The 12,075-nt window shown below is 36.3% G+C and overlaps 2 protein-coding genes across 11 annotated transcripts in view; both read right to left on the bottom strand.

Moving 5' to 3' along the window:
• acot7 (acyl-CoA thioesterase 7) overlaps positions 1 to 9,215 on the bottom strand; it is a 159,519-nt gene extending 150,304 nt beyond the window's left edge. For 2 of the 10 annotated variants that reach the window (XM_084087414.1, XM_084087417.1), the window contains exons 1-3: positions 8,956 to 9,215; positions 2,084 to 2,201; positions 1,012 to 1,168 (exon numbers count right to left, since the gene is read on the bottom strand). In XM_084087414.1, the coding sequence (XP_083943540.1) occupies positions 1,012 to 1,168; positions 2,084 to 2,201; positions 8,956 to 9,002 (322 nt within the window). In that variant the 5' untranslated portion in view covers positions 9,003 to 9,215. The other 8 variants (XM_084087422.1, XM_084087415.1, XM_084087423.1 and 5 more) reach the window with 7 other exon arrangements.
• Positions 9,216 to 10,017: 802 nt separating this feature from the next.
• hes2.2 (hes family bHLH transcription factor 2, tandem duplicate 2) lies at positions 10,018 to 11,352 on the bottom strand. Its single transcript, XM_084087732.1, has 3 exons — positions 11,149 to 11,352; positions 10,952 to 11,039; positions 10,018 to 10,837 (listed from the first exon to the last, which is right to left on the bottom strand). Exons 1-3 carry the CDS (start codon positions 11,329 to 11,331, stop codon positions 10,518 to 10,520), a joined length of 591 nt encoding a protein of 196 aa, XP_083943858.1. The 5' UTR covers positions 11,332 to 11,352; the 3' UTR covers positions 10,018 to 10,517.
• Positions 11,353 to 12,075: the final 723 nt, after the last annotated feature.

The following is a 12,075-nucleotide window of genomic DNA, read 5'->3' as shown; positions in this document are numbered from 1 at the left end:
TAAACAGTGATAAACTATGTTACTCACATGAATATAGCAAAGCACCTAGTATTTCCAACAGTAGGGTGTTTGGCTCCTTTGAAATGAGCTATAAATTGCTACTTTCGTAGTCAACATGAAATTGCATTTGCAGCTCATTTTACTAATATAATGAGATATGCTGGGCTGACTGTTGTTTGGCAGTGTCTCAAACCACACTGAACTTTGACACAGGACTCTTGAATAATAAAAGATAACCTTTAACCCAGAAAAATGAATGTACATGATGACAAAACACCTATTTTAACTAACTTCAATGGAATCGCAAATATTCATGAAAGCTGATGCCATCTTTAGATTAATTTAGTCCATGTACAATGTTTATACATACAGTTATCACATTTTATCAAAATTCCTTGCATTTGGTGTTAGTATCTATTATGGTGTTAAGGTTTTTAGTCTTGCATTCTTGTTTAGTTTAATCTATTGTAATTTATGTTACACTAACTGTAATTGTGAGGACTACATCCTTATTATTATTTTAAAAAACAAAATCATAAATATATTTATAAAAAATAGCCAGAGGTTGACATTACAGCTGCTTAAAAAGAACAATGTTTTCATAACACCTCAGAGCTACAGTGTTTACACTTTTCTTAATTATTATGAGTAGATGTGAAGATGGATCATGTCAGGTTTTATGTCAATCATATTTAATGGCACGATTTTGGTTTGATTATGCAAAAACTGTGAACGAGCTAAGAGAGCTGTGGCGCAGGGGAACGTTTTTATTGAAAAACAACTTTGTGTGGTTCACACATAAGTCAATAACATAATTTCTAAAGACTTGAAATATAGTGCATTTACTATTATGGAAAACTATCAAGAGCTTGACAGCCTTTGTTCACTATATGCTATCAATGTATGGAACATGAACATACATTTTGTTCCACAACAGGAGCGTCAGTAAAATGACAGAACTTTCATTTTTGTGTGAACTATTTAAGCAATCCTTCATGACCTTTCACTGACCTGTGACTATGTTCTCTGAGAGAACATTGATCTGCACCTCGACTGAGTGTTTGGAGGTGTAGGTAATCTCAGCACTGACATGGGCTACTTCACCGATGAACATTGGGTACAGGAAGTCTGTGCGCTCCACCCGGGCCAAAGCAGCTAAACAGTGATCCTATTTGACAAAGGAAATTGTCATTTATTTGCAATTTACTAACAGGACACTACAACTCAGTGTCTGAATCAATAGATACATTTGAACTGTGTGTGTACATTGTGCTACATACATGTAGTGCCCTCTACTGGCTACAGCAGACAATGGCCATTTTTTAGCAAAAGCCTTGATTTAAAGGAATAGTTCACTTAAAAACGAAAATTCTGTCATTATTTACTGAATTTATTTCTTCTGCTGAACAGAAAAGAAGATATTTTGAAGAGTGTCTGTAACCAAACAGTTGATGGACCCCACTGACTTCCATAGTACTTTTTTTCCCTACTATGGAAGTCAATGTGGTCCATCAACTGTCTGGTTACCGACTCTCTTCAACATATCTTCCTTTGTGTTCAGCAGAAGAGAGAAATTCATACAGTTTTGAAACAACTTGAGGGTGAGTAAATGATGACAGAATTTTCGTTTTTAAGTGAACTATTCCTTAAGGTGAAAGAAAAAAATATTTATCACATTTTATAGATTTTTAAAGATTTAAGTATATATTTAAGCATTTATACAAAAATGATGTAAAAATACTTTACTATGTAAATAATATATAATTTTTTTTCAGATTACAGTAATGAGAAAGATATTGTTTTGCATTAATGTAATGAGAATCTGTGCAGTAAAAGGCAAATAAAAAAATGTAATGGTCTTAAAATGGCCATAGCTGATATGTCAGCAAAATATGACTACTCATTTCTTGAGAGACTTTGTGATCACCGATCACTTGTCAAAATCAGAATGTCCATCAGTTACATCTTTACCATGCTCATCTGTTCTAGAAAAGCACAAAATACATTACACTTTATATGTAAAAAAGATAGTGGTTCCAATGTTGAACTGTAAGACTAAAGGGTATCAGGAAGAGAAACTCACCCCGTTTTGAGAATTGCAGTGGCGTGTGCTAATGATGCAACCTGCTTCCTCAATCATCTTCAGGATAGTGCCACCATGAACATTACCAACAATGTTGGCATCATCAGGACGCATGATCCTGAAAGATTTATAAAAAACGTTGTTTTATTTTATTGACCTATAGACCAACATGTAGACGTACTTTTGAATAAATTACTGTAACAATTCAAGTGCTCACAATATTATTAAATTACATTATCTTTTTATATATCTTCTGCTGCACACATGTAGAGTACCGGTATTATTTATTGATGTCCAAATTCAGTATTGACCTATAGACCAACATGTAGATGTATACTTTTGAATAAATTACTGTAACAATTCAAGTGCTCACAATATTATTAAATTACATTATCTTTTTATATATCTTCTGCTGCACACATGTACAGTAAACAGGAGGGAACTTTGAAATAGCCCACATAGGCCTAGATCACACTGACTCAATCCCCAGGCTTCAAGACTCTAATGAGTCATACAGTATATGACTATAAGCATTATTATAGTAAATAATTATATTTATATCCCAGCCCTATTGTCAAGCCGTATTGAAACTTTTTGCTGTTTACATTACTCATTTTCTGTGTTTGCGCATTCCAAACAGTTTGTCAGTCGGAGATGCAACATTTGATCCTATATATTTTATATATTCTTAGAGGGATTATATATTTTCAACTACTCTAAAAATAGACTGTCACATACAGTAGGAGGTCTATTGGTGTCATCATAAAAGACATACGTTGGAAAAAAAGCATTCAAGTACAAATGACACAACAAATGACAACATACAGTGAAACAAAAACAGACATTATAACATCAACAACCAGTTTGGGGAGAAATTCTGCCAAGTCATATTATACCAAAACATACCCTATCATATTAAACTTCTTATAAACCTCCATGAAACAACAAAAGTTATGAAAAGTTCACTTAATTGTTTTGTTGAACATAAAAATCCATGTCAAACACAATATTACAAACACACAAAGCTGAAAATCTGGAAGAACATGAGGGTGTCTATGTCTGGATTAATACGAAAAAGTGTGTGCTTAGAAGAGTATGATGATGTGTCTGTAAGTCAACTCTACCTGCTGAGCTCATAAAGAGAAGCCATGACTTAAAAGTTAGACGAGAGAGTCTTGAGAAGTTCCCAACACAACAGTGACTTTCAGCGATAGTAACATCCTTTCTTTCATTTCCTCCATCACATCAACTCATTCATGACATCATCTCCACACTGACTCAGACTCCACCCACCACCTTCATTCAAATTCTGTGCGTCCTCAATCAGTACACTAGCAATGACACATTCACAGTTTTGTCCTGAATATTACAGTACAAGGCTCTAGAACACACTAGATGTTAACTAAAATGAAAAAAACTATTATATTAGTTCTAAACCTGTTACCCAAAATTGTTGACACTGTTGTGAAATAAACACGATGACACATTCTATAATTATGTGCAAAGCTACTACATTGTTTAGCAACAGCAGACAGTCTACACTTACGCTAATAAAATATATTACTTGGTACAAAAAATATTTATTCTGATTTGTATTCATAATAATTACTAATAATTGTTTATTAAACATCTGTGTCTTTGTATTAAGTGTTTTTACCATAGGTAAAAGGATTAAATGTTAAAGCGTTATGTTTCAATAGCACTTCAGACATGAAAAATAGAAAAAAAATAGGAATCCAAAAATAGAAATCCAAAATAGAGTTCTCAAGTAATGAAGTATTTTTCTAGTTCTTTACACACATGAACAAATACTACCATGATGGAAAAATTTACAATTTTTTTTTACAATTTAGTAAATGTCATTATTTTTGTTCGCATTAAAGTAAAAAGGTGCTTAACTGTCATTAAAGTGTCACAATGTAAAAATACAATTAAATAAAAATAAAGGTCTAACAATTGTCTTCCTTTTCTTTAGGAAAAATATTATTATTTTTTGATTTTGGGGATAGATGTTATCCGAATACATTCTTGACAGGTAACGGGTAACCGAATAAGAGAGCAGACATGGAAAATGTAGTGAAAAGGACCCACTTTGAATCTTTTGCTTACTACAATATTTAATGTGGTCATGCCAACCATCTAAACAGCAGGTACAGGATTTCCCAAAGTAACCACAAGAACAAGAAAGTTCCGATTTCTGTCGACTGATTGATCAAACCAGTTTATCATTAACAGGAAAAATTGTATCTCTTGTTCCTTCACCCAATGATTACACTCAACTTTACCAGAAACGTTGCACTTTTGGATATTGAGAACTTGTACAAATGTAAAGAAAAGTATTGAAGTATCAAGGATTGAGTTATTTTGGTGTCAAACTGTTGTGTCTATGCCATACTGTCAACTGTCTTAACTATATTGGTCACATCGCACTCAAAAACTTTTTTTGCATTCAGTTTGCATTGCTTTAGTTCACTAAAATAGCTCAAAAGAGACACATTTGGTTCAAGTTGTTTTTCCCCATCACTGATTCTTTAATTGTGTCTTGCGAAACAAAAAGCACGACAGCAAATATCCTACCTTGGAATATGAGGATAATGACAAAAGCGTCTGATCTCTCTCAAAACCAAAATGCCAGGCTCAATAAAATGTAGCATATTGCCTTTTTTACACAGTAACAAAATGACCTGATTTGTTAAGCACTAACAAAATGGATCTAACCACACTAAGTGATTCACCCTGGCTGCTAAGTAAATTTGGTCACCTCTGAGTAAATGTAGTATCTGCGCAACATTTGCATGTGAATATAATGTGTTTGGTTATACTGACTATGTGTTTTGGTTTAACTGTGTTAAAACAAAATGCAATGTGAAGGAAAAACTACATTATAACTATATAAACCATATGTCACACACAATTATGATGATTTACTCTGTAAACTTAGTAATAAGGAAATATAAATTAAAATACATATTTTTAGGAACACAATACAAAGGGGGGTTGGGAGTAAACCATGTGTTTAAGGGTTAAAATTGTTATCAATTACTCACTCTCATGTCGCTCCAAACCCGTGAGACTTTTGTTCATTTTCAGAACACAAATGAACGTATTTGTAATAAAATTTGAGAGATTTCTGTCCCTGCATTGACAGTCCACGCAACTACCAATTTGATGCCTCAAAAAGTTCATAAAGAGATCATAAAACCAATCCATATGAATTGAGCGGATTAATCAAAATTGTTGGAAGAGACACGATTGCTTTATATGATAAACAAATTGAATTTAGACCTTTATTCACATACAAACTTTCATGAACGCACACATCAGGGGCCTCTATGAAGCCAGTTTAGGTGGTTAGCCAGGTGTGTTTCAGTTTAGTTGCGGCTCCTAGCCGGCACCATGAAACTGGCTCATCTTTTATCAGCATGCATCGCCATAGTATAACTTGCGCTTCATGTCTAACCTGCTCGGCAGGTTATGTTCTAGGTGAGCGATCTCAAACCGAAATTGGACCAATCAGCTATGAGTAAAGTGAAACGTCTGACACAATAAAGTCACTCCCCCAGTTTCTCTTGCTGCAAATTAAAGGTCGCTACATAGTAAAAGATTTTTAAATACGAAATTGTCTGGCTTTTAGCGATGATTATTTATTATAATTATAATTATTTTATATGATTTATTATTTATATAACTATTATACCCCTTATCCATTACACATGATTGATTTTAGTTTAATAATTATTTAACATTTAGTTTAAGTGAACAAAATTATATACAGATAATGTGTAATATAAATAAGATTTGGAATTGATAGATAAAGATTTTAAATGACTAGCTACATGTGAGCTTACATGTTCTCAAGTCTCTGTATACTTAGGCTAGGGAAGGGCAACTTCGGTCCCGGAGGGCCACTGTCCTGCAGAGTTTATCTCCAGTCCTAATCAAAAACACCTGAGCAAGCTAATTAGTGTCTTCCAGATTATGAAAAAGCTATAGGCAGCTGAGTTTTTTATCAGGGTTGGAGCTAAACTCTGCTGTACTGTAGCCCTGCAGGGCCGAAGTTGCCCCTCCCTGACCTAGGCTATATATATTGTCAACTATACAAACTAAACTTCACTTGCACTAGCTACGTTTACATGTACACTTTTTCGTTCAATCTACATGGATACTTTTTCTTTCAATCGGAATGAAATCATTCCGACTGATGAATCCGAACAGTGATTACATGAACGAAAATAAAGTGATCTGGTTGATGTGCGTGTTTATATGTCACAAGCTTCTAATCAGAATTAATTTTTTTAATCAATTCTGAAATCATTCTGATTGATGAATCCGAACATAGTGTTTACATGAGCAGTAAATAAAGTGATCAGTTTGATGTGCACGTTTATAAGTCACAAGCTTCTAATCAGAATTGATTTTTTGGCATACGCACACATGCGCGAGTTTCCAACAGAGTTTCCTGCTGTTTGTGCATACTATTCTACATTGCTTTTCTTTGTTTTAAAGAGCAGACTTAATACATATGTATTTCGGATCCTTATTAGGAGACAACGAGCACATGAACCGTTATGCCAGGCTCGGGCTGCTTATATTGATCAAACAGTAAAAACACCCCATCCCACGCCCAAAACAAAGCGTCTGTGGATGAGAGTCAATGTCAATGTAAACGCAGCCAAGCAAGATATTTTCTTCATGTTGTGTAAATTAATTTATGTACATCATATTCTTTAATCTCTTCATCTTCAGCAGAAGAGAAAAAATAATTGTGATGATTCTCTGTTTCAAAGCATGTGATTGGCTGAGAACGTTGATGATCAGTGTTATGGTACAAACAAAGCATGATTGAATTGGTTTGGTTTTGTCAACTTTTGTCTGGTTTTGAAACTAATCCTGTATGTTTGTTCAACTACCATTATAGAGCCCAGTTATGGTAAACAGAAAGTCAAGCATGTTCAACTGACGTCTGCGAGAACCAAAGAGGTTCATTCTCGTGTTACGCAGCACGTTTGAGCATCCGTAAGAACCAATGACATTTGTACGCATCACTCAAGTGCGCTTGAGCTTCTATGTTTGTTGATCAATGTTTATATGCGAGTAAAAACCTAAATTCAATCTGTTCATCATATAAAGCGATTGTCTCTTAAGATATTTTGGACTAAACAGCTCAAGATAGTTGTATGGACTGTCAAAGGAGGTCTTGTGTAGAAGTCTGTATCCCCTACGTTTCCTATGGACTGTCTAATCCTAAACATACCTGTAACATTCCTACTTAAACATATGGGGAACTGGGGGAACAGACTTCGACATAAGAAAGGGACAGATGAAAATAAGTCTTATGGGTTTGGAACGACACAAGGGTGTCATTGAAGACCTATTTTTCAATTTTGGGTGAACTTAATGCACCAGTATACTGAAACATCCGGCTATAAAAGTCTATAAAAGGTTCTCGTCGTGAAATGCATCCACAAGCAAAAACTATTTACACTGACAATAGAGGAAGGACAAAACTTGCTTATTGCTAATGCACTCTGAAAATACAAAATTATCCTTGAGTCTAAGCTTTCTTTCACCACATAAGCATACGGGAAAACATTGGTAGTTCAAATGATTAATCAAACTTTTCAACTTACAAGAACTCAGCCGGAATAACTATTTGAGTCAGATTTGACGAAGTGGAAACGTTAAAACTGGTCAAAATATCTTATATCCTGAATATCTGTACAATTGTACTATGCGAAACTTAACAATTCAAAATGACTATTAAAGTAGCAGTGTCATTGTTACTGTCCAGACCACTGCTGCAACCACTACTGTGTTGTTGTTGTTGTCACATGATACCTGTTCATTTTCTCAGCGTTGATCAGGATTAACCAATCACAGTCGTTTGGATTATGTTATAGAGATTACCAACGCGGATTTTCATCTGTAAATCAGGTTTGGAATAAACAGAATTATACGATTATACGTTTTAGCATTAGCACGTTTCCAGTATGAAAAGAAAACTACCGGAGAACAAACCTCGATGTAGAATTCGGCTTTCTGGCCCCCCAGGTTTGTTTCCACATGTGCTGAGTTGTTTGTGTCTCATAGCACAATTAGCTAGTAACATGTAGATTAGCAAATTCACACAAACTGCCGTTTATGCGAGCGTGACAAGTGACAACAAATACCGACACACCGTCAAAATCTCATAAAATGTGCACATGGTTGCAGGCTGTACCACTTAAAAGCACGAGAGGGCAGTCGCGCTTGAGCATCGAATGACAAGAGAAGTATTCGGTCACCGCGCTATCGGCTATCACAGACAGGCTTTTTTTTACATTTAATCCTGATTACTGAAACAAAGGGATAAACACATGAGCACCAACATTTATGCTATGAAAATATCACGCATATAATAGCCCTTTCGATTTCGTTTCTACTTTCTATTCACCAGTTTATTTCTTGATCCGCTTCTATCATCATAGCATAGAACTATTATCATAGCTTAATCTAATTTGCCACGCTATTTAAGTCCCGTATATCTCTTGAATATAAATGTTCTTTCTTGACCACCTAGATAACCTTGTGCTTCAGTCAGGGCTCTACGTCGTCAGCATCACTGTTGAGGTCATCGCATGCGACATACGAAGGTTCCCGGCATGAACGGTGTGAGAAAAAAATGCTCCAGCATCCGAAACTTGTTTTCAGTCATGTTCAATAAACAAAAGTAACGTCCTCGTATTTCGTTCTCTGTGAAACGTAGTGATCTCCGAAAAGGAGATCTTATTCTATTTGTGGAGCAGGCGGATTATTGGGCCGCTTTATCGGACGTAAAATTGAGATCCATTCATTGAGCCACTAAAGGTTAGAGCTACATAAAAGCGTCTTACCTGCATATCTGGATGGATGGTGTCGCTTGTGCATTTGAAATAGACATTATATGAGCTTACGTCGAGGCTCGTCTTTAACCCCGATTCCGTGTGTCGTAATGAAATAGACTGAGTCAGGCGGAGCGAGAGCTGCAGGTTTGAAGGGTAAATCGATTGGCCAGCTTCTTCCACTGCAGTGGTAGCCTATAAGACATGATGAAAATCAAACTGTTGTTGGTCATTTAGCTTAAGTACGGGGCGCGAATCGTTTATCGATTCATAAACTGTTTTAGAAAGTTTACTTTCGTTTATTAGCGGAGGTTACACGTGTGGAGATAGGACAGCTTAAACTGTCCCTTTGTTGTTCTCTATAAAGCAAAGAAACGTTTTTATATTAGCCTAAAAAAAATATCAACCGTTTATGGATTCTAGACTTTAGGTTTACCAACATGTTTATAAATGTTTTAAATGAGTATCAATAGTAAAAGTTTTACATGTGCTCGTTTCTTTTCTTTTTTCATAGTTGAACTAAACCACCGAAAGGTGGCAGCAGAGACCAGGTTTTCCTGCGAGCGTTCATAAAGAGGACGCTGTCAAACAGCTGTCACTGATTGTTTGCATTTCTTTATTTAGCCAACCCGATCTGCAATTTATATGCGAATGAGTTTTTACGTGCATATGATACGCACTGTAAACCCCTTGGGTAGGATTAGTGGGGTACGTGCGTATTACACCCCATAAAGTGCGTATCATATATGCACGCGAAAACTGCGTATCCTATGCACGTAAAAACTCATTTTCGCGTATAAACTGCACGAAATACAATGCGTGCTAGAGATGCATTTCATGATCAGGGCAGGCTGATTTAGCAGACGCTTTTTCGTACTTCATGGTTCATTCAATGTATAAGCATAATGGTTTTATCAGTAGGCCTAATCTCTGATATTCCATGTTAATGTGATTATACACATTGTCTTCATTTGCGCGCCCAAATCATGTCATTGTTATTTTTGATAGTGAGTCCGTGCTTCTCCTTTGTGGACTAGCTCTTGTTCAGAAAGAATGATGCAAGGGAAACCAGCTGTGTATGCCGCAATTTTTATTATAAAGTGTATAGCACAACACAAATGTATAAACAAGTAGTCAAAATACATAGCACATCCCCCAAAAAAGAGATTTCAGTGAACAGCACAGAGTGCTTACAATTAAATAATCCGCACCAACTCAGGATACTTAAGTTTGAGGTGCAAATCTTTTACAATTAATAACCCTTGGGGTTTTACAAGGCGTTTTCAAGAGCCACCGACGATTTAACTCGCAATTTGCGAATAAATCTATAACCACGTTATGTACAGGTCACGCGCAGGATCTTTATGAAAACAAAACTATTTGAACGGGTCTGTTCCATTACTATACACTGGACTGGGGAAAAACAAGTATACAATACTTCTATGTTATTTGATCACTCGTATTCATCAAGTAGCCTAATTTTTAAAAGAGACATAGGTTGCAGATATGTAGCGTACAATTCTGAAAGGCTTGTATTATAAGATCATAACAGTCATTTGTATGGTAGCCTAGATCTACCAAGGTCTCCAGACTTCGGCATCGGTGATCAGTGGCACAGGCTGTTGACTGCGAATATCAGCGTTGCAGCGTTTTGGGGGGGTTACGATTCTTGAGCTGCTAGATTTCAAATTCAGAAGTTTTTGCTGGATTTGTGACATCATTTTGGAGCTCTTTGCACAGCAGTTCTGGCAGGCTGGTGTCTTGGACATTGTCGAACGTTGGATGAACTCGATGACGCGATGGCGCGTTTCTGTGTCGAGGTTGGTTTGCGGTAGGCGAGCTGAAATGCGCTGAATGCAGGTTGTGTACCCCTCTTTAAAACTAATGGTACCATCTGTAAGCAAACAATAAATAGGCATACAGTTTAGTTTACTTTGAAACTATTTTATATCAGACGAACATGGTATGAGTTGAAATGGAAAAGTTAGCCAATCTGAAGAAAACTGACCTTTAGACGGAGTGGATTGAATATCAGTCAGGAATCGAACGGTCATCTCCAAAATATCAGCTTTCTCCAGTTTGGAATAACGGCAATTCTGAAATAGAGAACAGGCAACGGTAAGAAAAAACGTAACACATCAGCACTTCACGTTGAAGACAGACTATCCAAATATAATGTGTTTAGCATGCGTAAACAAATCTTACATCTTTGCCTGTGAGCGGGAGAATGAGCGCTTTTAATCGGTCGAGGCTCTCGTTGATGCGCGCTCGTCGTTTCTTTTCCAGTAAGGGTTTTAAGGTTTTTCTCAGTTCGTTTGCCTCCTTTCTCATGGCCACGGTGCGGGGCGCATAAGACAGAGCAGATACAGCAGTGGCGTTGGGAGTCATATTGAGGTTGCTGTAGGAAGATCGTATGCTGGATTGAGGACCCGCGCGGGGTTTATATTCCTGACCGGCGCGTCATGGGAACGCCCCCACGCCTCAGACAACTCCTCTGGTCAAATAACTTTCGACTGTAGAACAAAAGGACGCGTCTGTAGCGTGTATAAATTATATTCCACTCTTAATCTCAGTTTGAAAATCAATATAAACTAACATATATTGGTTTATATCCGATACCCTGCTGTAATTAAAATTTTGCTCGTTTCCCCCATCGTGTTATATTTAGACTGAGACATCTGACATGTTTGCTATGATATATTTAAACTACCTTAGTTTATTTATATTTATTATTTGACTAATTTATCCAAACTTTCAACATATGTTAATGCGTCTTTTTCACTGTTGGACGGAATAAACGCCTGAAACTGTTTAGGAACAATTTGCATCTATTATTTAACGTTATATCTTATTGACAAAACTTTTTCTATTGTTCTTTCACATAGATGATGGCAAAGAAAACATGTTAATGAGAAGAAGAGGGAAGCTGGTGACGCGTAAGGACACGGCATTGGGATCCAGTTTAGGGCGGGATAAGCATTCATAATTTAAATAAAACAGACAGATTCCCAAGCCACGCCGTTTTAAAGTAACATCTGTCTGTAAATTGTGATAAACAATAGCTTTTTTCCCTCTCTCTCTCTCTCTCTTATGATGACGTGGGTCTTACACCTATACCGCTAGCGTTCATAG

The sequence above is a fragment of the Abramis brama genome, assembly GCF_963993115.1.
Source record: "Abramis brama genome assembly, chromosome: 16".
NCBI classification, from domain to species: domain Eukaryota; kingdom Metazoa; phylum Chordata; class Actinopteri; order Cypriniformes; family Leuciscidae; genus Abramis; species Abramis brama.
Note: the sequence above shows the minus strand (reverse complement) of the source record. Positions and strands in the feature narration are given on the sequence as shown.

Excerpts from the sequence above, each read along its gene's own strand:
- hes2.2 (XM_084087732.1), bottom strand. The coding sequence starts at position 11,331 with ATGACTCCCAACGCCACTGCTGTATCTGCTCTGTCTTATGCGCCCCGC. Across the intron at positions 11,040-11,148 it reads TCCCGCTCACAGGCAAAGAT|AATTGCCGTTATTCCAAACT; the intron begins GTAAGATTTGTT and ends TCTCTATTTCAG. Across the intron at positions 10,838-10,951 it reads TCAATCCACTCCGTCTAAAG|ATGGTACCATTAGTTTTAAA; the intron begins GTCAGTTTTCTT and ends GTTTGCTTACAG.